The following is a 22,226-nucleotide window of genomic DNA, read 5'->3' as shown; positions in this document are numbered from 1 at the left end:
AATGGATGGAAATCTTTACCTATCCAAGGTGTGCTCTTGACAAATGGGTTCCCCGGTCTTTTCCAGACGCTTTAGCAATTTAAAGGCTACTGTGCTGCTTTTAATTTTGGGGGGAGGGAGGCAGAGCCTTAACAGCAAATTAAGAAATGAATTACTAGTTCTGCTAAAACTTTTAGCTCTATTAAACAAAACCTGCCTAAAACAAAAGGCATCCCATTTCATAGAATGGTGGAGTGGGAAGAGGGGCCTCTTAAGGCCTTCAAGTCCAGACCCCTCCCTGCTCAAGGCAGGAATCCGAGTCAAAGCGAATCTGACAGATGGGTGGTCCAACTTTCTCTCGAATGCCTCCAGTGTTGGAGCACTTCTGAGATTCTAAAGAGCCTCTCAAGTGGTGGGATTTGGAAATAACAACAAGCATCCTCGGAGTGTGTCTTTCCAAGGCAAGGCAGGCTACCTGTAAGGTTGCGTTTTGGTGCATGAAATGAAGCAAAGAGAGAACAAGCCTTTGGGAGACTCCGTTGGTTGCCTCTCTTTGACCGGCCCATAAAAGAGCAGATATGTTAAAAGCTTTAGATGAATTTCAGTACTGGCTCCCCAACTTCAAGGTCACACCTCCCTGAGAATGTCAGCTTACTTTTTGTTAGCGCAGTCCCTAGTGTATGTGTCACACTGACATTATAAACAATCCTATACGTACCCCAGACTTCCTTCAGAACAGCTGGATAGCTCAACGGCTTAGATCTCTGGCTGCGAACCCAGAGGTTGGGAGTTCGATTCCCCCCACGGTGCCTCCTTGACGGGCTGGCCTCTTATCTGTAGGGTCCCCTCCAGCTCAGCAGTTCTGTGATGATTATCATTGAAAATGTGAGAGCATATTCCTATGCATTACAGAAATATCCTGAGGCTATGAAGGGTGGGAGCTCTTGTCTTAAGACATCAGGGTTGTGTGACACCCTTAGTCAGTGACCAGCTCCCCATGGTTAATACCAACACACCTTCCACATGTTCTGTGAGACAATGCAATCAATCGGTCCAATCACCACCAACAAAAGGTTATGTGTGAATGTTTTGGGGTTATTCAGGTGGGATTTAGAAGAACAACTGATGGTACTTCTTTTTCTTGCCTTATCTCCCAAAATCCTGTATTGAGGTGGCCTCTGGTGCACGATGAGGGTCCAAAGACGACTGTAAAGAACACTTTCCATGATTTCATGAGAAGCCGGGCTTGTCCCGTCTATTTTGTGTGCTTTTAATCCCCTGGAGAGACATCTGGTTGGGTTTACAAATGCAAATTATGACCATAAAAGAAAGTGCCCCTTTCAAACAGATGGTTTATGATTTCCCCAGAGAAAAATGCTTCTTTTTCAGGCCTTTCAAATATAATTCATTTAGAAGTGCATGGATTATTCTTTTACCTGTGTCTGTCTACATGGACTGGAAAAAAGAAACATTTTAAGCAACCAGTCTTGATTCCCTTGGAAGTCTTATTTTCTCACCATCCCTTTCTGAAACAAGCTTTTTCTGCGGGAGACAAGGTTTTAGCTCTTCATTGCCAGAACCATGTTCTCCCCATCATACCGAGGGAAAATCCTCCAGGCAGTGGCTGCTCCACCTGCTTCCCTCTTCAAAGCCAACTTCTCAGTTGAAATTTATTGCTTCGGGGCACCCGGCTTTTATTTTCATGTGTGTGTTTACATATCTCGTTTTAAGAGACATTTCAGGTTCGCACGCACGGAGGTGAAAAAACATTATGAGCCCATGTGCCTTGGGAGTGTGTTGTGTTAGAAGGGACTGGATTTAGAACAGTATAATGCTTTCCCTCCCATGTTACTCGTGTCCTTTTCTCATCCTGCTTCTGAAATGCTGGAAGGATTCTACCTTGGGATTGTTAGCTTAGCTCATGAAAGACATTGATTGTAACTAAACAGGGTATCTCTGTCCAAATCCCCATCAGGTTGCCGTTGGAAAAAAAAAAGAATACTGTTTGTGAAAAAAGAATACGCAAGTCCCTAGAGAAGGACTGCTCATGGGTAGCTCTGACGCTCAACATCATAATCCAGTGGTCACCCCTTTCTGTCCCCTGCCTCAGTTTCCAAAGAACAGCCCTTGTGAACAGTGCACTTCAACAGCAGGTTGAAAAGGAGTTGGGGGCAAATAAATGTTTACTATGTATTTTTTTTCTTTGATAGAGATTTTATTTTTGTATAAAACCAGGGATCCCTCCCCTGCCCACCACCAACCCTTTGATGGGTGTAACTTGAGCATGTGTGTGGGAATCTTTCAGCCGTCTGCATTTGTGTGCAATTTCTGTGGATCTGATTCTGTACCCAAATAAAGGCGCTTGGTCTTTCTACTCTGTCCAGGGCTTGTGTTTTGGGGAACGGGTTGCTTGATGTGAAAGAAAAGACAGGAATTGGGATGGGCAGGTGGGGGAAAGGGAGTAACTCCCCTTACTTTGGCTTCTCTTCTTTTACAAGAGTTCTCTACAAGCCTATCTGTTCTCTCCTGTCTTTTTCACTGTTGGGTCCCCTTGTTGTTTCTTGATCTGCAAATTTTGCAGACTGCTCAGGACTCTCGTAGTGCTCAGAATCTCACAGCCGACATGACTCGTTGCTGGCTGATTCTTGGGCTTTATTCATTTGCAACACCCAGTTTACATAGTGGTTCAATAATATTGCAGGATGAGTTGATATTTGAAACATGCACATGCACCCATAAGCCTTGACCCTTCCTCACAACCCTGGCAAGGTTGGCTAATGACAGCATGTGGCCCACATAATGCAGTTCACATGCGCCCGGTGAAAACATTTGCTGTGACTGTTGGAAACATAGTACAACGATGTCTGTGCACTTCCAAGATGATGCATCAGTTCCACTTCCAAAACCATTAAGATTCATAATATGGCACAAAAGGTTGACAACAGATTTATTTATTTATTTATTGCTCAGTAAATGGGCAAATTGCAGCGTCACATCTTTGCCAGTTGACAAATCAGTTCTGAGAAAGCCAACAGCAGGGTTTCATCCAGCCTATGTTTGAGGATCAACATTCACCTCAAAGTAACTATTCCTTTATGAATATGGAAGTATCCTGATGAGTTTGGGAAATCAACGATAATGCTAAATATAGATGTGCTTTGGGCACATCGTGAGAAGGCAGGATTCTCTAGAAAAGACAATCATGCTGGGAAAAGTGGAAAGCAGCAGGAAAAGAGGAAGACCCAACATGAGATGGACGGACTCTCTGAAGGAAGCCACAGGGTTGAGTTTGCAAGAGCTGAGCAGGAATTTCCAGAGGTTGCTCATTCATTGGGTTGCCATGAATCGGAGGCGACTTAACAGCACGTCACCTCTAGTCTAGCCGCCTTTTCCTATGTTTCTTCCTCCCTTGGATGACCCCTGGCTGTCCTCTTAGGAGAAAAAGAGATCAGGAAAGCATGGATGTGGATGTGGATAACATATTCATTGATCACCGAATTCCCATCTCTTTATCCTTGTTTTGAATCTCCCTTGCCATCTTAAGGTCCATTCTCTCAATTTTGTTTTAACATGGCGAGCTGCCTTGGGTCCTCTCCAGGAGAGAGTCCGGCTAGGCACATTTTAAGTAAATGAATATAAATAAATAAAATAAAACCCATCTTTTATTTTTAATGCGTTGAATAAATAGGGATCATGAAAGTTCGCTTGGCTATCTCACATGGTCATTGGTCTTTGCCCACTGCTTTGTGCCCTTTAACCATCTGCCAAACCATTAAAAGACTTTTCCTGTCCTACGTTTGGCAAGATCAAGAATTTACTTTCTTTGAACTGGGTAAATAGTGCCTGGATTTAACTTAGTTTACTAAGTCCATAAACTGTCAGTCCATAGACTGTCAGGAAAGAAGGCTGCTGCTGTTTAGGTAGGGGGTGGAGAAATGTACTCCTTCTCTTGGTAGTATCTAAAATTCCTACATTACTTTCTAAACACCCTTGAATATTGATCTCTATATTTAATCGGTCAAATTGCAGCTCTGGAGCCTTCCCTCAATTGCATTAGGAGAATCCACAGAAGTCTCTCTGATAGGAGAGGACTTTGAGAAAAATTCAGACAACATGGGTTTTTTTAAAAAAATCTATATGAAAATGTCCTGCCTCATTGGAAAGCGGTCTACAGTATCTGAAATACCCATAATCTCGATATATCCCATTTTCGCTGGTTTTCTCGGGCTGAAATAATAATTGCAGTTTATATCAATTGAGATGGAAGCTTGTGGCCAGATGTGTTACTTGACTCCATTAAACCAACGATTGCAGCAAATTGACCAGCCGAAACCCTTCTCTTTCTTCACTGCCGAGTAGTAGACCTTCTAGAGTATCGGATTCACGACCCTGTCCCTGAGTTTATTAAAAGGACCTTTTGCTATTTTCAGTGAAAAACAAAGATTTGCAGACTTGCGGGCAGAAAGAGAGGGAAGAGGTTGAGTTTCGTGGCCTTTGCCAGACTCGTCTTGCTAGCCCTGAACGTGAAAACCGGGTCCTCGGAAGTCCACCGTCCCCCCGCTCGATCCCGCCTGCAAGGAGCTGGATCGGTGCGAGGGATCTCGATTAACGGGGCGCTTCGTGCAGGCGAAGAAACACAAAAAGTTTGCAAAGCCCGGGAGCCCCGCTCGGGCTGTCAGAACGACCTGCCCCGAACCAGCCAATCAGAGCGCGGCTCCTCCCCTATAAATAGCCGGCGGCTCCCCCACTCGGCTCCATTCAGTCTCTGCTTCCTGGAGGGGTCGCTTCGTGGGTTTGTTTTTGTCGCTGCTGAAGGAAAAAAAAAGGATGACGGAAGAGGTCCCCGCGGCGCCTGTGGCTGCCCTCCCGGCCGTCAAGGCCCCCGCCAAGAAGGCGAAGAAGGCGGCGGGAGCGGCCAAGGCGCGCAAGCCGTCGGGCCCGAGCGTGACGGAGCTGCTGACCCAGGCGGTGGCGGCCTCCAAGGAGCGCGGCGGGGTCTCGCTGGCCGCCCTCAAGAAGGCGCTGGCGGCCGCCGGCTACGACGTGGAGAAGAACAACAGCCGCATCAAGCTGGGCCTCAAGAGCCTGGTGGGGAAGGGCACCCTGGTCCAGACCAAGGGCACCGGCGCCTCGGGCTCCTTCCGCCTCAACAAGAAGCAGGCCGAGGGCGGCAAGGACAAGGCGGCAGGAGCGGCGGCGGCCAAGAAGAAGAAGCCCGCGGGGCCCGTTGCGGCCAAAGGCAAGAAGCCCGCCGCCAAGAAGCCGGCCTCGGCCGCTGCCAAGAAAGCCAAGAAGCCCGCCGCCGGAGGGGCCAAGAAGGGCGCCAAGGCGGCCAAGAAGCCCGCCGGAGGGGCCAAGAAGGCGGCCAAGAGCCCCAAGAAGCCGAAAGCCAAGAAAGTGGCCGCCAAGAGCCCCGCCAAGTCGAAGGCGGCGAAGCCCAAACCTAAGCCCAAGACGCCCAAGGCTAAGGTGGCGAAAGCCAAAAAGGCGGCCCCGAAGAAGAAATGAGCGCTTCTCTCAGGTCCTCCTCTTTCAAAACAATAACCCCCCAAAGGCTCTTTTAAGAGCCACCCCACAAAATCCGAGGAAAGAGCTGGGTCTCGTGAAACAAAAGAGTCCCTCCGATGGGATGCAAGTCGGTGAAAAAAAGTGGGCAGCTGGGAGGTTGGATACAAGGGGGATGCAATTCCGTATCGGGAAGAACAACAAAAAAAGCGTTGCCTTGTTTGGGAATAGGGAGGTTTGGTTTTAATTTTGGGAGAGGTTTAAAGTTCCCGTGGGCTTTTTCTCTGAGTGGCTGAAGCGGAGAAAGCCCGCGCCGAATTATTGGCTGGGGCCAAAGGATGGTCCCTTCCTGCAAGACATTTGACAAGTCCCTATGCATGATCTTGAGGGGGAGTTTATATAGATGTCCAATGTTCGTAGATACGCACAAAACTGGAAATGGAGGGAACGGTGCATGTTGGCAAAAATAAAGAGGGAAAGCGTGGATTTGATCTGCAAAAGTTCAGTGGATTCTGTAGGTCTTTAGTTATTATTCGCCTCTTTCTCCTTGTATTTTGTCGACATGCTGGTAAATTACACGGTTTACCTGGGAAATATTTTTAGGCACCCGCTTTCAGAAATGGTGGCTGCCATCGCTTGCTAATTACCTCATCCTGTATTCCTGCTTTTTCATCTAATATTGGGAGAAAGGGGGGTGTAAGAGTGGATCGTGCCAGACTGAACTCACTGGGGTGGGAGACCTTGAAAAACAGTTCACTCGTATCTCAAATTACAAAAGATTAAGTGGGAAGCCCTAGTTTTAAATGCTGCTATTGTACTTTTTCCCCACTGGGAAATTAAATGAAGGCTAAGGGGAGAAAAAAAACTCAACAAGGCAAGAATACTTAATACCTGTATACTGTATCAGAAAACGTGAAAGAGCACTTTTTCAGATAATGTGGTGGCTCTTAAAAGAGCCTTTGTGTTGTTGTTTCAATGTAGGAGCCCCTACTTTTATATCAGGGTACTTAAGCCCTCTCGCCGCGGATGCGCCTGGCCAGCTGGATGTCCTTGGGCATGATGGTGACCCTTTTGGCGTGGATGGCGCAGAGGTTGGTGTCCTCAAAGAGCCCCACCAGGTAGGCTTCGCTGGCCTCCTGCAAGGCCATGACGGCGGAGCTCTGGAAGCGCAGGTCGGTCTTGAAGTCCTGGGCGATCTCCCTCACGAGGCGCTGGAAAGGCAGCTTTCGGATGAGGAGCTCGGTGGACTTCTGGTAGCGCCGGATCTCCCGCAGAGCCACGGTGCCCGGTCGGTAGCGGTGAGGCTTCTTGACGCCGCCGGTGGCCGGAGCACTCTTGCGGGCAGCCTTGGTGGCCAGCTGCTTGCGGGGCGCCTTCCCGCCAGTGGACTTGCGAGCTGTCTGCTTGGTGCGAGCCATTCCTCAACCTCAGGCAGTCAGACGAAAATGAAGACGCGGTGCCCGGCCACTGGCCTTTTATAGAGAATTCTCGCAGTCCTGATTGGCTGAAGACTGTGAGGCGGCCGTTTGAATGTCCTGCGCTGAAAAGCCATTGGTTAGGTCAGAAAGGTTTTTTTGTCTAGTGCAAAGGGGCGGAGCAGCACCTCGTTGTTGTCGGGCGCTCTGATTGGATAGTATTTGATAGGACGCTGTTGATTGGACAATTCAACCAGTATTGCCGTGCCGCGGAAGGTTTCCCTCTCTATACAGTACAGTAGTTCCAAAAAAGCGCGCGCTGATTTTTATTATCTGTGCACCAGTTGATAAACCGATAAAGGTGTCTTTTGGTCGGTAGGCGGCAAAAGCTTGAGTAAAGGAAATGTAGTATTAAGAAACCTCAGAAAATACTTCGTAATACTGGGGGTATTACTAACTTTATTACTGTATCTGTTCTCTGGTTAAGATGTGAAAGAAGTCTCTAGCGGCAGGTTTTGGTGCTATGATTTATACCAAATACGTGAATAAAAAGACTGCCGCGGACGTCGCCCACACTGAAGATTTCGGTGGCTCATTCTCAACACAAACCCCAGCAGTAGAAGTTCAGAATCTATTTTTTTTAAAGGACCGACCCCCTTTTCAATAATAAGAGCTACTTTGATCCTAGCTTTACAAGGGGAAGCCGTGTTTGTGCAAAAACAGTCTTGTCGGGGCAAAAGACAAAAACGTCTTTAATTCTAGTTGAGACCCAGTTTTCTTGCGGGGACCCAAACGCCGGTGTTGGATAAAAGCTGTTCCAGAGAGGCAAAGCCTACCGACCTGTTATATCTGAGGCGGGTTCACCGACCTAGAAAACACAAACCCGAGGTTTCATTGAAGGGTTTTCCAGGGAAGTTAATTTCTGCGTTGTAGTGGTGCAACGCAACTTTGAATGGAGACGAAGCAGTTCTAGCGGTGCGAGGGGGGGAACCCTTCTGCTTTGTTGATGGGTCAGTATTACGTGGGCAACCCAGGTTCAGGTCCACTCTTGCCCCTGGAAAAACTTGGTAGTGGAGCGTGGTTTTAAAAGGGCAGGCATGCAGAATAAAGGGAATCGGCTCTTTTGAGGACAGTGTGGGCGGCTCTGAAAAGAGCCTTTGGGTTTCGCAGAGAAGGAATCGTCAGTTCCTTCGTGGCTTTATTTCGCCTTCACTTTGTGGCTCTCGGTCTTCTTGGGCAGCAAGACGGCCTGGATGTTGGGCAGGACCCCTCCCTGGGCGATGGTGACTTTCCCCAGCAGCTTGTTGAGCTCCTCGTCGTTGCGGATGGCGAGCTGGAGGTGTCGGGGGATGATGCGGGTCTTCTTGTTGTCCCGGGCGGCGTTGCCGGCCAGCTCGAGGATCTCGGCCGTCAGGTACTCGAGGACGGCGGCCAGGTAGACGGGGGCCCCGGCGCCCACCCGCTCGGCGTAGTTGCCCTTCCGCAGCAGGCGGTGGACGCGACCCACCGGGAACTGCAGGCCGGCCCGGGAGGAGCGGGTCTTGGCCTTCGCCCTGGCTTTGCCGCCTTGCTTCCCGCGTCCAGACATCGCACAAGAGGTTAGCACCGCAGAGAGTACACTAAAAAGTCTCAGAGGGAAAACCCAAGTACCGCTCCCCGCGCTGGCTGCTATTTATTTAGTCGTGAAGATCCTGGTTCCTAGCTCTGATTGGCTGGTGGGAAGCGAGTGCGCGTATGGTCCCCCTAGGAGTGCGACTCTCTTCCAGCCAACCAGGGGACGAGGCTGGAATTAGCCAATGGAGCGATAGGCTCTTCTGTATTCTCCAATAAAAATGTGATGAATCACGGATATGAATTTGCATGGGTCTTTCAGAAACAGCTTCGCTTCGTTGATTCATAAAAAAAAAAGACAAGACCATACTACCTTTTATAAGCTTATCGGCGGAAAAGAAGGAAAAAAAGCCCAAAAATAATTGATGTAAAGGTAGCTAAATGTAAAGCAATGCCTGTTGGCGTTTCCTTTCTTGGTGCAACTGCAAACTGTGCATTTAGAACGTGGTTCGGCACGGCTCCTTTGCAAGTTTATCCCAGGACAAAAATTTAAAATGGCTTGAAAATTTCAGGAAGCATGCTTTATTTGTAAGCATAGCAATTCCAGTGCATTGTTGTTCAGTCCAGGGGACTGTCAGGAGTCTCCTCCAGCACCGCAAGTCAAAAGCATCAATTCTTCAGCGGTCAGTCTTTCTTTCTTTCTTTCTTTCTTTCTTTCTTTCTTTCTTTCTTTCTTTCTTTCTTTCTTTCTTTCTTATTAGATTTTAGACAATCTAATCTAGACAAAGTCTACTTCTTTAGGGTCCAGCTCTCACTTCCATACATCGCTACTGGAAAAACTATAGCTTTGACTATGAGGACCTTTGTCGGCAAGGTGATGTATCTGCTTTTTTCCCCCAGTGCATAGTTACCTTTATCCTGGGTCCGGGACTATTAACGTGGAATAAAAGACATTATATGGCTGGGTGAGAGTCGGGAGCTAGTTAGAGAACTACCGGTGCTTAATAACCTGGAAGTATAGTCCACTGATATTATTGCCCATTGAAATCAGGGCTGAAACCTATGCAGCGAGAGGGGATTTCGGCCATTCTTCAACGTAATAGTGCTCCAGTATTTCTCATCAGCTTGTCGCAGAAAGTGGAGGAATATTAAGAAAATAATTGGTTAAAATGAGACAACACGCTTCCTTAATCGTTTATGACTGTCTTTCCCAACATCTGAAGCACTTCCTGTCTCCATTCAGAATTAATTTTTAGAAGGTACAGCGTATTTCGAAAAATAAACTCGGTTACATCATCCGACGAACTTCAAGCGCCGAGTCTTCCGGTCCAATGACAGGTTAGAATCATTTTTTTAAAAAAAGCCTCCTCCAATCATAGGCAACCTTGTGGACCAATAGCTACTGGAAAGGGCGGTACTTAGAAAAGGCGAGACCGAACGGCGGCTCAGGTTTCCCTCTAGTCGGACCCTCCTGTATAAAAGGCCTTTCAAAAGGCGAAGCGGGTTATTTTGCGTTTGGAAGCGAGGCAGAGCGGTGAGCGATCTTGAGCCGATATGTCCGGACGTGGAAAGGGAGGGAAAGGCCTGGGCAAAGGAGGCGCCAAGAGGCACCGGAAGGTGTTGCGCGACAACATCCAAGGGATCACCAAGCCGGCCATCCGCCGCTTGGCCCGCCGAGGGGGCGTCAAGCGCATTTCGGGGCTCATCTACGAGGAAACCCGGGGGGTCCTGAAGGTCTTCCTGGAGAATGTGATCCGCGATGCCGTCACTTACACCGAGCACGCGAAAAGGAAGACCGTCACCGCCATGGACGTCGTCTATGCCTTGAAGCGCCAGGGACGGACCCTTTACGGCTTCGGCGGTTAAAGTATTTCTCTGCCTTTGCTACTAAAGACAAAACGGCCCTTTTAAGGGCCATCCATCTTTTCATGAGCAGAGCTGGTTGTTACTGTCAAAACTTTTCATGCTCTTGACCATTTGCATTTTGTTTCTGTAATCACCAACTAAATGCAAGATTTATGGTTTAGCCATGTTGGTTTTGGTATGTGCAGGGTTTTGAGAGCTCCCCGCTGTGCCTCCTTCACAAGGGCTGGACTCGATGATCCATCCGGTCCTTTCCCTGAGATGATTAAAACTTATACTGTGGCTCCTTAAACCCCCTTCCTAGTTAGTTACAGTATTAGATTTTACTGAAATGTGCTGTGATGTAGAGCGCATGTTAATACCACTAAACCCTGAATCGCCTCCCGAGAACCACGACTGTTGTGGGTTTTCTAACTTGAGGAAGAACAATATTTATTTATTTATTTATTTATTGGACTTATATACCGCCCCATATCGCTACAAGCACTCTCCGGGCGGTTTACAATTTTAATTATAAAGGCTACACATTGCCCCCCCAGCAAGCTGGGTACTCATTTTACTGACCTCGGAAGGATAGAAGGCTGAGTCAACCTTGAGCCGGCTACCTGGGATTTGAACCCCAGGTCGTGAGCACAGTTTTAGCTGCAGTACAGCGTTTTAACCACTGCACCACGAGGCCGTGTTCTTAAGGTTGTTTGATCTTCCTAAAGTTCGAAAACTCAACCTATCTTATTCCAGATTCTCAGGAGGGGATTCAGGGTTTAGTGGCATTAATCCTTGGAGAATACATCAAATTAAGATACTCTGCCTCACTTGCAACTCAGCTACAATGCTACAGACTGGCTTTGGCAAGTGTTAGCAGAACTCTCTTTAGGAAACGGTGTGCGGCTCTGAAAAGAGCCTTTGGGGTTTGCAAACGCTTCAGCCCACCGGCGGAAGGCGAGGATGAACTCTTTACTTCGCCTTCACTTTGTGGGTCTCGGTCTTCTTGGGCAGCAGGACGGCCTGGATGTTGGGCAAGACGCCTCCCTGGGCGATGGTGACTTTTCCCAGCAGCTTGTTGAGCTCCTCGTCGTTGCGGATGGCGAGCTGGAGGTGTCGGGGGATGATGCGGGTCTTCTTGTTGTCCCGGGCGGCGTTGCCGGCCAGCTCGAGGATCTCGGCCGTCAGGTACTCGAGGACGGCGGCCAGGTAGACGGGGGCCCCGGCGCCCACCCGCTCGGCGTAGTTGCCCTTCCGCAGCAGGCGGTGGACGCGACCCACCGGGAACTGCAGGCCGGCCCGGGAGGAGCGGGTCTTGGCCTTCGCCCTCGCTTTGCCGCCTTGCTTCCCGCGTCCAGACATTTCGGCTGCAGAGGCAAAACCAACAACACAACAGGAAAGTGAGAGAAGAATGAATGAGAAGCTTTCTCGACCCGTCGCCCTTTATTTGCCCGTTCGGATCCTAGTAGGCAATTTTGATTGGAGGAGCGCGAAACCCATCCTCCAATCACAGACGAAACTGGAACTCTGGCCAATCAGAAAAGGCATCCGGAAACGAACCGATAAGCCTAGAATAGTTATTAGTCTTGCACACGTTAACATAATTTTTTGAAAAAGAAAAACCCACACTAACGTCTATAGTTATTGCCTCTTTCTCTGAGCGACTTAGAAATGACGTTAAAAAGCCAAGATAGATACAGACGCATTAAACTGAAATATTAAGTCTTTATATAAGCTTTAATTAAAATAGCCACTGATTTTAAATATTTTAAAGCAATTGAGAAAACATCATAGAAAACTGTAAAAATGCTCTATTTGTCATTAAAAACCACATTCGAGTGGCCCATTCAGTTTCTAAAAAGCTGATTACTTAAACTAGCCTATAAGATGCAGATATGGGTGAACACTTTATAGATACCAAGCTGAGTAGATTTTTGTGAAAAGGTCGTTTGAATGGGTTCAAAAGAAGGAAGACGGAAATACCCGGGAATTACTCGATGCTGATGTCATGGTCCTTGTTTTCCCACTACAGAAGAGTTTTATGGCATTTTAAACATCAATGAGATTTTTCATAAGCTTTCCTAAACCAGACTTTAATAGATACAATTTGCAGCTACTGAATAGGGAGGAGCCACGCAACAACAATCATCATTTTACAACTGCAGAGCTGGAAAGGGACCCTCTGGATCACCAAGACCAGCTCCTGTCAAGGGAGTGTTATCCCTGTTTTTTTGAGGTTTTAGAGAATTTAAGCTAATCTCCAGCAGAGGATGGGACACGGAACGAGCCAGCTGTGATGCAACACAATTTTATTAAGGAAAATACACCAATACAGATAACTGGCGCTCCTCTCAAAAAGAAAGAGAAAGCCCCCCAAAATACATTGACTAGATACATATATACTGTTTACAGATAAAGAGTCATAAGCCCCAAAACAGTGATCGGGCTTAATCTGTGACACATTTGGGTTCTTGCTACAACTGGTCTTCGGTTCTGGTGATTTATTGGCTCCTGGGTGGGATGGGGGATGATGGAGACACACCCACCCTCTTGTCATCCTTCGGTTCTCCAGACATCCAGGCACCCCAGATGTGTGTCATCCTAGCCCTTGCCATCTATATGTTGATGTTGCTCTCCAGGAGATCTGTTGTGTTGTTTGCACCCCTGTGAATTGGCCCCTTCACACCTCCCCTGCAACATCCCGATGTGGCTGGCGGTCGAGATCGAGCGCGGCCCGATCTACAATAAAAGAATGTTTAAAGATGATGCTGCAGGAGAGGTTGGGCACCCCCACCCACCCACACCCGTGTTCGGGGATCACAACTCCCAGAAGCCCCGACCCCTTCCTTCGCTTTCCTCCTCTAGAACACCTGGGAGTTGTTCTCCGAGAACATCTGGGACACACACACACACACACACACACACACACACACACACACACACACACACAGAGAGAGAGAGAGAGAGAGAGAGAAAGAAAGAGAGAGAGAGAGAGAGAGAGAGAGAGAGAGCTAGCTCCGGTGGCCTAGAGAGGGACTCCGATCTTCCGCCGTCTCTCCCACGACTGGGAAATCCCCCCCCCCAGGATGCCTCTTAATTAGGCACGGCCAATTAGGGCAAAGAGGCGGTTTCCGGCATGGTCCGGTATTTTTCCTTGCCTTGCAATATCCCGGGGTGACCGCCGGGTTAGAGGCTCTCTTGCACCTCTCCTTTGCAAGGCTGTGTGTGTGTGTTCGGGGGGAACAGCTGGTGTCACCGCCCGGGTGTGCGCGCGCGCGCACGTGTGTGTGTGTTTGGGGGGGGGACAGCCGATCTCCCCCGCCCACGTGGCCCTCCGAGGCTTCTCCCCTCCCCTCCCCTCCCCTCCCCTCCCCTCCTTCGGCTGGGGAGTTTTGCTGGCTGGCTTTAAAAACTTCCCCTCCTGTCCTTGCTTTCCTTCCTTTTTCGCGCTGGAAGCCCTGGGCTGCCCTGCCCGGAGAGAGGCCAGCCTTCCTCCTCAGAAGCAGAGCTGCCTTCCCTTCCTGCCGGGGAAGGAGCCACCCTGGCTGGGGGGGACTTCCCAAGACTGCTGAAGGAGAGCTTCTAAGCGGGCAAGAGCCAGAGATCCAACCCTGGCCAGGAGGGCTTCAGGAGGACACGGTGTCCAGCCGGGGGGTTTCCTCCCTGGGCAGAGCTCTTGAAGGCCTGAGCAGCATCTTCTAAGGAGGCAACCTCCAGCTTTTCTTCCTCCCCCCAGAAGGGACGCTCCTTTGCCTTCCCCCCGCTGAGACCCCACCAGCCCTTCCGAGGACCACCGATGGAGGGCTGCTTTGGATCCAGGAAATGGCAAGCTCGGTGGGTCAAGGTGATGAGCAGAGCGGAGACCTTTGAGGAGCTGGAACAGCGGATCCAAGAATTCACCGACGAACTGTCCCCTGAAGCCCCACCGGCTCCTTGGAGGCCCCAGTGGCACAGGCGTCCACCCCCGGTTGGTTCTGCCGCAGCTGCTCGGCGGATCCGGCGCTTGTATTACAGAGACAAAGCCAGAGCTCTGAGAGAAATCTGCGAGGGACCCTCCCCGTCCTGCGAAATCCCCCTGGAGGACCTCCGCCACCACTTCCAGAAGGCCTTCGAGAGGAAGGATGGAGGTTCTGCTGAGCTCCGTCCGAGGGACCTCTCCCCGCTTCCCAAGGTTGAAACCCACCTCGGCCTGCAGGAGCTGTTCCAGGAGTTCACCCCAGAAGAGGTCAAGGAGAGGGTCAGCAAAGTCCGAACAAAGAAAGGAAGGAAGGAGAGGATTTCTCCCCAACGGCTGAGACAAGCTGACCCCGGTGGTCACATCCTGGCAGCCATCTTCAACGGGTGCCGGCGGTTTGGCCTCATCCCCTCGGCCTGGAAGAAATCGACAACTATCCTCCATTACAAGAAGGGGGACCCCGATGACCCGAGGAACTGGAGGCCCTTGTTCCTGTGCAACTCTCTGTACAAGATGTACGCCAGGTGCCTTGCCCGCCGCATCAGTCAATGGGCAAGGCAAGGCCAGGTCATCAGCCCTCAGCAGAAGGCCTACACGTCCTCTTGTGAGGGCCAGCTCCAGCACGCTTTTCTACTGCAATCCGTGCTTGACATTGCCTGGCACCAGAGGACGGAGTGCGCGGTGGCCACGCTGGACCTGGCTAATGCCTTTGGCTCCCTTTCCCAGCAGTACATCTTCCAAACACTCTCCGAGCTGGGCATGCCCCCAAACTTCGTGACCTTGATCCGTGGACTATACCGTGGATGCACCACCGTGGTGCACACGCCCAACGGGGAAACGGAAGAGATCCCCTTCCAGAGGGGTTTGAGGCAGGGGTGCCCGCTGAGTCCGTTCATCTTCAACCTGGCCATGGAGCCCCTCATCCGGTACATTGCTAGTGGCCCAGGAGGCTTTCCTTTGGACCGGGAGGTGGTGAATGTTCTGGCTTTTGTGGATGACCTCGTGTTGATCGCCAAGAATGACATCATGCTCCAGAAGATGCTCGACAGAGCCTCTGCCACGGCCAACTGGATGGGCCTGAGTTTCAAGGCCAGCAAGTGTACCACGCTGCACATCTACAACCGGCGCCTGCACCCTTCGACGTTCACTGTCCAGGGAAGGGGCATCACCCCTCTCCGGAGAGGTGGAACTTTCACGTACCTGGGGACACCCATGTGCGCGCCTAACGAAAGTCCGCAGGCTTTGAAAGCCAGCTTCAAAAAGCTGATGGGAGAAGCTGAGGAAATTGACCACTCACCCCTGAATCCGACCCAGAAGATAGATGCCCTCAGAACGTACCTGTTTCCCAAAATCTCCTCTCACCTGAAAAATGTGCACGTTGCCAGGAAGGACCTTCATGAAGCCAGCCACGCCATCGCTGATATGATGTGGACGTGGCTGGACCCTCCAAATGATTTTCCAGTAGAGCCATGGGCCGCCTTTCATATTCTCTCTTGGTATATAGGCAAAGGAATCCTGGAGTTGCAAAGCCTGGCTGACGTGGCGGCCATCGCCCATGCCTTTCGCCTCCTGACCTCCCCAGACCGGACTGTGGCCAACGTGGCTTTCCTAGGGCTCCACAGCTCTGCCTGGAAGTGGCTGAGTGGACGCCCTCTCTCCAAAAGAGACCTGGCCGCCTACCTGAATGGCAGCTCAGAGTACGGCGAGGGCAGTTTGGCTGACCTCTGGAGCCGTGCCAGGAACGCTACCCGGCGACTCAAGGACCTCGTCCGCTGGAAGTGTCATTGCGACGAATGGACCCTGGAAATAAGACAAGGCAGTGGCCAAGTGCGGGTGTTCTCACCAGAGGAGAGAAGGCTGGAAGCCACTCTTAAAGATGCTCTCCAAGGGATGGGGATGTACAGGATCTGCCACTGAAGGCCAGGTCAGGATTCCACCCTTGGGGCTACTTTGTACACTCTGAGGAATCACAGACGGGAGGATGGCAGGATTGAACGCTGTCTCCTGTCCGTGGATATACCAACGCCAGAAAGTGCCGGGATTGTTCTTGTGATCCCAAATGGGCTTCTGCTGGCCGGTCTTTCCCAGTGGCATTCGCCAGAGAGTCACCATGCAAGAGAAAAGCTTCAAAAATATAACGTCGATGCCAGATTTTACCTTTTCCTGGAGTTTGGTCAAGCGCCTGGACCATTGAGACTGTTCTTAAAGCTTCAGGATGGATGGATGGATGAAGAGCATCACAGTCCAAAGTAAATTTTGAGACCACGAGGGAGCCCACGAAACATAACCTTTGTTGGGTGGGGATTTTAAAAAATGAAATTTAATATCACACCTTGCTGTCCTCTAGCTGACCTGAGCCATGTCTCATCCAGGTATGTTGGACTGTGTTTTCTCTCATTGGGAGCGGAAAAAGCTATAATATCTGAGCCTTTTCCAAAGATGTAGAAAGGAAGTTAGATTCAGCCTTCCCCAATGAGTACCAGAAGGGCCAGAGTGGTTGGGGATGATGGGAGATGTAATCCAACACTTGGAAGTCACTTGATTGGGAAAAGCTGAGAAATAGAGATGGGGACGAATATAAAAACGGATCAGTGTTGTTGTTTTTTTGATGAATATATCCGATTCGTAAAATATTCATTGATCCATTTTCATTAAAATATAACTCTACTTTTTTATACCTGATGGGCAATTCCATCCTTCCCAGATAGGTCCGTATAATTCTAGAATTTTCTTTCCAGAAAAGTTGATCTGGCTCCCAACTACAATTTTTTTTGCGGGGGAAGGGGCACAAAGTGACTGCTTAAAAGCAACAAGGTACTGTACATAGTTTAGAGCGGCTAATTTGTAACTTCCTTTTCTTCCCCTGACATGCTACTTGGTTTTCTTATACATTTCATGTTGTTTTACTCTGCTTGTTACTATGGCTTTGAACTATGCCATAAAGATTCTTTAAATATCCTTTTGTATAATTCGCTACCTCGTGGCAAAGACTCCCTGCATAGATCAACCTTCTCTTATATCTCCTATAGGAAAAAAAAAACTTGTGCATTTTATGCTTGTTATGCGCTGAAACCCTGCCACGCAACTTGGAAATGTTGCTCCCCCCCGACTACAAATCCCAGAATCCTCCAGCCCAGCACGGCTGTCATGGGAGCTGACATCCCAACAAGTAATCTATCCAAAATCTGATTTCCACTTGCTTTCTCCTGCAGGAAAGCTACCCTATTCTGGAAGGAGTGGGTGCGTGAAGAGGGAGGAAAGTCTTTTGTAAATGTTGATGGCCTTATTACACTGTAAGCCAAAATATTCTTTAATAAAGGCTTTCTAGGAAAACTCTTCAAGAGGCCTGATGAGTCAGTTCATTTTTTTCCTAAGAAAGCAAGGGGTTGGGAATTGTAGATGTGGTGGGTGTTGTTCTGGAGTAGAACTCCCATCTCTGGTTTGTGTTTCCTTGTCTGGGGTGCCTACCAGCTCTTTTCGGCCTGAGGGCAGCTGGTAGATACGTTTGCAGGCAATTTATCTATAGTACCAGCTTTTTAAGAATCATGCATGCACTTGGTTTAAAAACGGGGGGGGGGAAGCAAAATCTGAATTGTTTGTTGTTGTGGGTTTTTCGGTTTCTTTAGCCGTGTTCTGAAGGTTGTTCTTCCTTAATCTGAATCTGAATTGTTCAGGTATTTGAGGGGAGGGGGGGAGTTCCTTCTGAGATGGGTGAATCCTTCCTGCAACCTTATCCAGGTCTACTCGAAAATTCCCATCTCCTAGTATTTTGTTGAGCTTCCACCAAATGGAAAGTCCTGCCAGCTCAACATCACACAACCGTTGTGATTCTGCCGGGTGTTAACGAGGCAAAACAAGCTTGGCTTTTTCATCCAGTGAGTGGAACCGATTTGGTTTTGTGCCCAATTCATGCTGTGATCCATGCCATTTGCTGTAACCGATAGACCCCTTTCTTTCTAAACACAAATCTGTTGCTTATTTTTTTTTATTCGGTGGTGGAATTTGGCCAAGTCGTTTTCTGCTTTGCCCCATAACCAGAGAGTGTCAGCTGTTTCTGTTTGCCAGGTTGAGAACCCAGATGTTGTGTGAATGCTGACTTGACCCAGGTCGGGCTCACCCTTTGGTGCTTTAAAGAAACTTAATACAGAATAGCTCCAGAGAACAAGGAGGGAAACAACTGGAAATTGAGGCTGTTCTTTTTTTTCCCCACATGCTTTCTGAATTACAAAAGGAAGAGGGCCCTTTTAACCATTGGTACCCCCCCCCCAGCAGCCTGATTAAAGGCTTCCTGGAATTAGCAAATCAATCCCAGAAAAAGGTTTTTGTGTGTGTGTTTGTGTGTGTGTGTGTATGGACAAGCCATGATGGAAGCTGAAGGATTACCTTGACAATGGATCTCACCAGGTACAAATGGGCTCAGTTTGAGATGATGATGACTAGGTTAACCTCTTTTTTTTTTAAAAAAAGAGAAATATTAGAGAAGGGAATCTTGACTTAAAATTCAAAAAAAATATGAATTTTTATCCACTGGAGTTCTTTTGGCCCATTCTGATCAGCATTTCCGAATCAAGTCTGGCAGGGAAACTGGGCTTAATTAAATCAAACCAATCACTATTTTCAAGAAAAAACCGAGAGGGGGGGGGAGAACTAAATAAAGAACAGACAGGGCTCTACAGTATTTGTAAGCAGCACACTAAGGGCTTACGGCTAGCGTTTCCTGGGGCCGATATAATCCTGAGACTGTGAGAGGAAATAAAAATGAAGAAGGAGACAAACAGAGGCTTGAGGGAAATGAGTCAAGAGTTCCAATTATAACATCTGAAATACCTTTTCTTTGTACGTCTCTTTCAGAATTCAGCAATTACTTTTTCAGACTACAAGCCCAGGATCTCCCTTTCAGAAGTGACCATGCTGGCTGGGGATTCTGGGACTTGTAGTCAAAACAAGGAACATGTTCGAGCTCTGGTCTGCCTTGCAAACTTGGTGATCCATTCAACAGCAATGCGCCTTATGGGAACTACTCATGAATTCTTTTATTTCATTCAAAATATTTTTTACCGCACCTTTCTCCTTAAAAAAGATCCTAGGCAGCTGACAAGAATCAAAAGAAAATATCTAAAGCTAAAAAATGCAAGTATATAAATACTAAAACAGGATCAAGCAAAATGCCACACTGACACATAGTAAACAAAAACAGCCATCAAAGCAGGAAGGCACAATAATAATCCATTCAAAAAACAAAACAAAACCCGTCGCTTGCCTGAAGAGAAAGATCTTTTATCTGCTTGTGGAAGGAGAGCCAAGCCGGGGCCAGGCCGGCCTCCAGTGGCAGGGAGTTCCAAAGTCTAAATGAGCAGCCACCGAGAAGGGCCTTCTCTCCCGTGTTCCCACCAAGTAAAGCATGGCTCTCTCACGCGCGCACACACCCTCACTTTTCAACTAGTGGATGCCTTAGTTTGGGATTGCTGCCCAGAGGCCAATCTCGGGGAAACATAAAACCCAGCAGGGATCCGGAGGAAGGCCATAACATCAGGGCCCAGCAGCTTGGTAACATAAACATATCAATAAGATAAGGAAGTTGGGAGAGGAGACACTTTCTTCCAGACCGTGTGGAGCATCCCTGGAGAAGGTCATTAAGGGGAGGTAGGCATTCCCCTCCCCAATACATCTAGAGGGGAACCAATGAGTTTGTTTTGTACCCAACTAGGTGTAGGATCCAAAGAGTAAGTAGATTTTAACCCATGAGCTTGTATGACTTTATAGTTCTTTCTTTGTTATGGTATCAAGTTCCTTTCCACTGTATCTTTGGGTTCTTCTCCACCCTTAAAAGAAGTCCCAGCTGATCCTGGATTGCATATTCAATAAAATCAGACTTTTAAGTATTGTATAAGGTACAAGTATAAAGTACATTTGAGATAAGGTACATCAAGAGCGTTTTGTGGTATAGATACAGAGCAGTGTTTATGCTCTACAGGTACACAGAGAAATTTTCAAGAAGTTTCCAAGTGTTGTCAGCACATATGATTATAACAGTTATGTTAAAATACAGTTTCAGTATCCTCCCGTATCAGGTTCAGCTGGTGACGTCTTGCCAGAGCTAAAATCTTGTGCAATGGAGTTGACCCATGATAGGCTGTACACCCTGGAATACCTAACCGATCGGGAAGCAAGGGAGGGACTATGCAGCCAGGAATAGGGAATAAATATCAAGCTATGTCTATTAATCTGTGTGCCTACCTAGTTAGGATGCCCATTTTTGCAAATGTGCTTTTTAATAAAGGAGAGCTGCTCGAATTTGTGGTTGTCTGCTTCCTGTATTAAGTAACAAGGGTGCCAGCGTCTCTCACACTCCTAAAGTCCTCTGAGTTTACCTTTTTTATTAGGTTAACTAATACACAAACCCACAAAACGTCTGAAAGCCTTTGTGATGATTATAGTTCATGCAGAAGTAAATACAGGGAAAAGGAGATCTGATTTGATACAACTCCCTTTCTCTCCCTCACCCTCCCAGCCAAAGAGGAAACTTGGTTTCCCAAACAGGCAATATTATTTAATTCATTCATTTATTTATTCCAAATATTTTATCCTGCCTTCCTCCTTAAAAAGAACTCAAGGCAGCTTGCATCATTTACACAACAATATTTAAAAGCTAAAAACGGTAGGTATGCAGCTATTTAAACAGAATTAAATGTATTATATTAAAAACGGGAAATAAAATCAATCCTAAATTTTTAAAACAGAGCACAACAATCCATTAAAAGAAGAAGAAAAAACCTCTAAGACCACCAATTATTAAGGGAACGCCTTCCTGAATACAGTATAGGTGGGAGTTGATAAGTATATTGGGGAAATATTTATTTATTCAGGGAAATCAACCCTGAGTGCTCCCTGGTTTAAATTCACCCCCTCAGGGTTCGGTTACAAAGGTTCTGTGGATCCTCTTAGGTGCTTTTTTTGTGCCAAAAATATTCTAAAAATCTGTGTCTGACCCTGCTTGAACACGTACAATCTTTGGGGCTGGAAAATCCAAAGCCACCTACAGCCTTTATGTTGTCGAGGCTGGTGATTTTGGGGAAAACAAGCAAGACTATAGAATAGCAATAAAGACACTTTTGGGGAGCCTCAGAAGACAAACAAGTTTCATTTGGCATAAGCTTTTGTGGCCTTCTATCTCCTTCCTCTGATGCACCTGGGGGGAAAAAACGGATAACAGCCCACAAAAATTTATGCCGGATAAAACCGGTTTGTTTTTTTAAGGTGGCCTTGAGCTCTTTGTTGTTTTGGCTTTCCTTCTTGTTTTTCTTCTTTCTTTCTTTCTTTCTTTTTAAAGACAGATGTGGTTCCTGTTGCCTGGACATCTTCTGCAGCAGAATAGCGAGATGGAAACAAATCGAAACTGGGCTGAGTCATATCATTATTTGATCACCAAAGGTTGCAAACAAGATGGGTTTTGGAGCTCACTAGAATTCGCTCTTAGGCAAACAGTGATAGAAAAATGGAGATTAGGGAAAATCACCCCCAAATCGGGCCGGATTTTAGGCCTGCAGTTCTGGGGGGGGAATGGCTGTCCCCCAAAAAAGTGGGGAGATGTCTCCACAAACATGGATGGCATTTGGAGGTTTTGAGCCAAAGAGGAGGTTTTGAGAAACTGTGTTTGGTCACACATACAAGGAGCCACTGATACCTTTTTTTGGACCACGAAAAATGCAAGAAATGGCATGGTTTTGTGGATGAAATCCACTCCCCCAGGCTCTAAGCCTGCCTCCTTCACGAGTGGTGCAGAAAAATTGGACCCCCAAAAATGGATGTGACGTATCTGGCAGAGATGATCAGTTCTTCTCGTAAGGCTGGGCCTCTTACTTTCTTTTTTAACCAACCACATTTTGTCATTTTTACACCCTGGCTCTTAAGGCCAAAGGGCTGCAAACCACCCTGGGATCCCCCCTCCCCACAACCCCACACAGCTTGCTTGAAAT

At 48.0% G+C, this 22,226-nt stretch overlaps 5 protein-coding genes across 5 annotated transcripts; 2 read left to right on the top strand and 3 right to left on the bottom strand.

Moving 5' to 3' along the window:
- Nucleotides 1-4,741: 4,741 nt before the first annotated feature.
- Nucleotides 4,742-5,618, top strand: LOC110088264 (histone H1.2-like). The gene has a single exon (XM_020810471.3). It carries the CDS (start codon nt 4,807-4,809, stop codon nt 5,485-5,487), a length of 681 nt encoding a protein of 226 aa, XP_020666130.3. The 5' UTR covers nt 4,742-4,806; the 3' UTR covers nt 5,488-5,618.
- Nucleotides 5,619-6,365: 747 nt separating this feature from the next.
- On the bottom strand, nt 6,366-6,925 carry LOC110088284 (histone H3). Its single transcript, XM_020810497.3, has one exon. The coding sequence runs from the start codon at nt 6,900-6,902 to the stop codon at nt 6,492-6,494; it is 411 nt and encodes a 136-aa protein (XP_020666156.2). The 5' UTR covers nt 6,903-6,925; the 3' UTR covers nt 6,366-6,491.
- Nucleotides 6,926-8,034: 1,109 nt separating this feature from the next.
- Nucleotides 8,035-8,551, bottom strand: LOC110088287 (histone H2A-IV-like). Its single transcript, XM_020810498.3, has one exon. It carries the CDS (start codon nt 8,485-8,487, stop codon nt 8,098-8,100), a length of 390 nt encoding a protein of 129 aa, XP_020666157.2. The 5' UTR covers nt 8,488-8,551; the 3' UTR covers nt 8,035-8,097.
- Nucleotides 8,552-9,950: 1,399 nt separating this feature from the next.
- LOC110088291 (histone H4) lies at nt 9,951-10,476 on the top strand. Its single transcript, XM_020810502.3, has one exon. The coding sequence runs from the start codon at nt 10,005-10,007 to the stop codon at nt 10,314-10,316; it is 312 nt and encodes a 103-aa protein (XP_020666161.2). The 5' UTR covers nt 9,951-10,004; the 3' UTR covers nt 10,317-10,476.
- A 670-nt stretch (nt 10,477-11,146) lies between these two features.
- Nucleotides 11,147-11,708, bottom strand: LOC110088289 (histone H2A-IV-like). Its single transcript, XM_072977112.2, has one exon. The coding sequence runs from the start codon at nt 11,655-11,657 to the stop codon at nt 11,268-11,270; it is 390 nt and encodes a 129-aa protein (XP_072833213.1). The 5' UTR covers nt 11,658-11,708; the 3' UTR covers nt 11,147-11,267.
- Nucleotides 11,709-22,226: the final 10,518 nt, after the last annotated feature.

Source organism: Pogona vitticeps, chromosome 6 (assembly GCF_051106095.1).
Source record: "Pogona vitticeps strain Pit_001003342236 chromosome 6, PviZW2.1, whole genome shotgun sequence".
NCBI lineage: Eukaryota > Metazoa > Chordata > Lepidosauria > Squamata > Agamidae > Pogona > Pogona vitticeps.
Note: the sequence above shows the minus strand (reverse complement) of the source record. Positions and strands in the feature narration are given on the sequence as shown.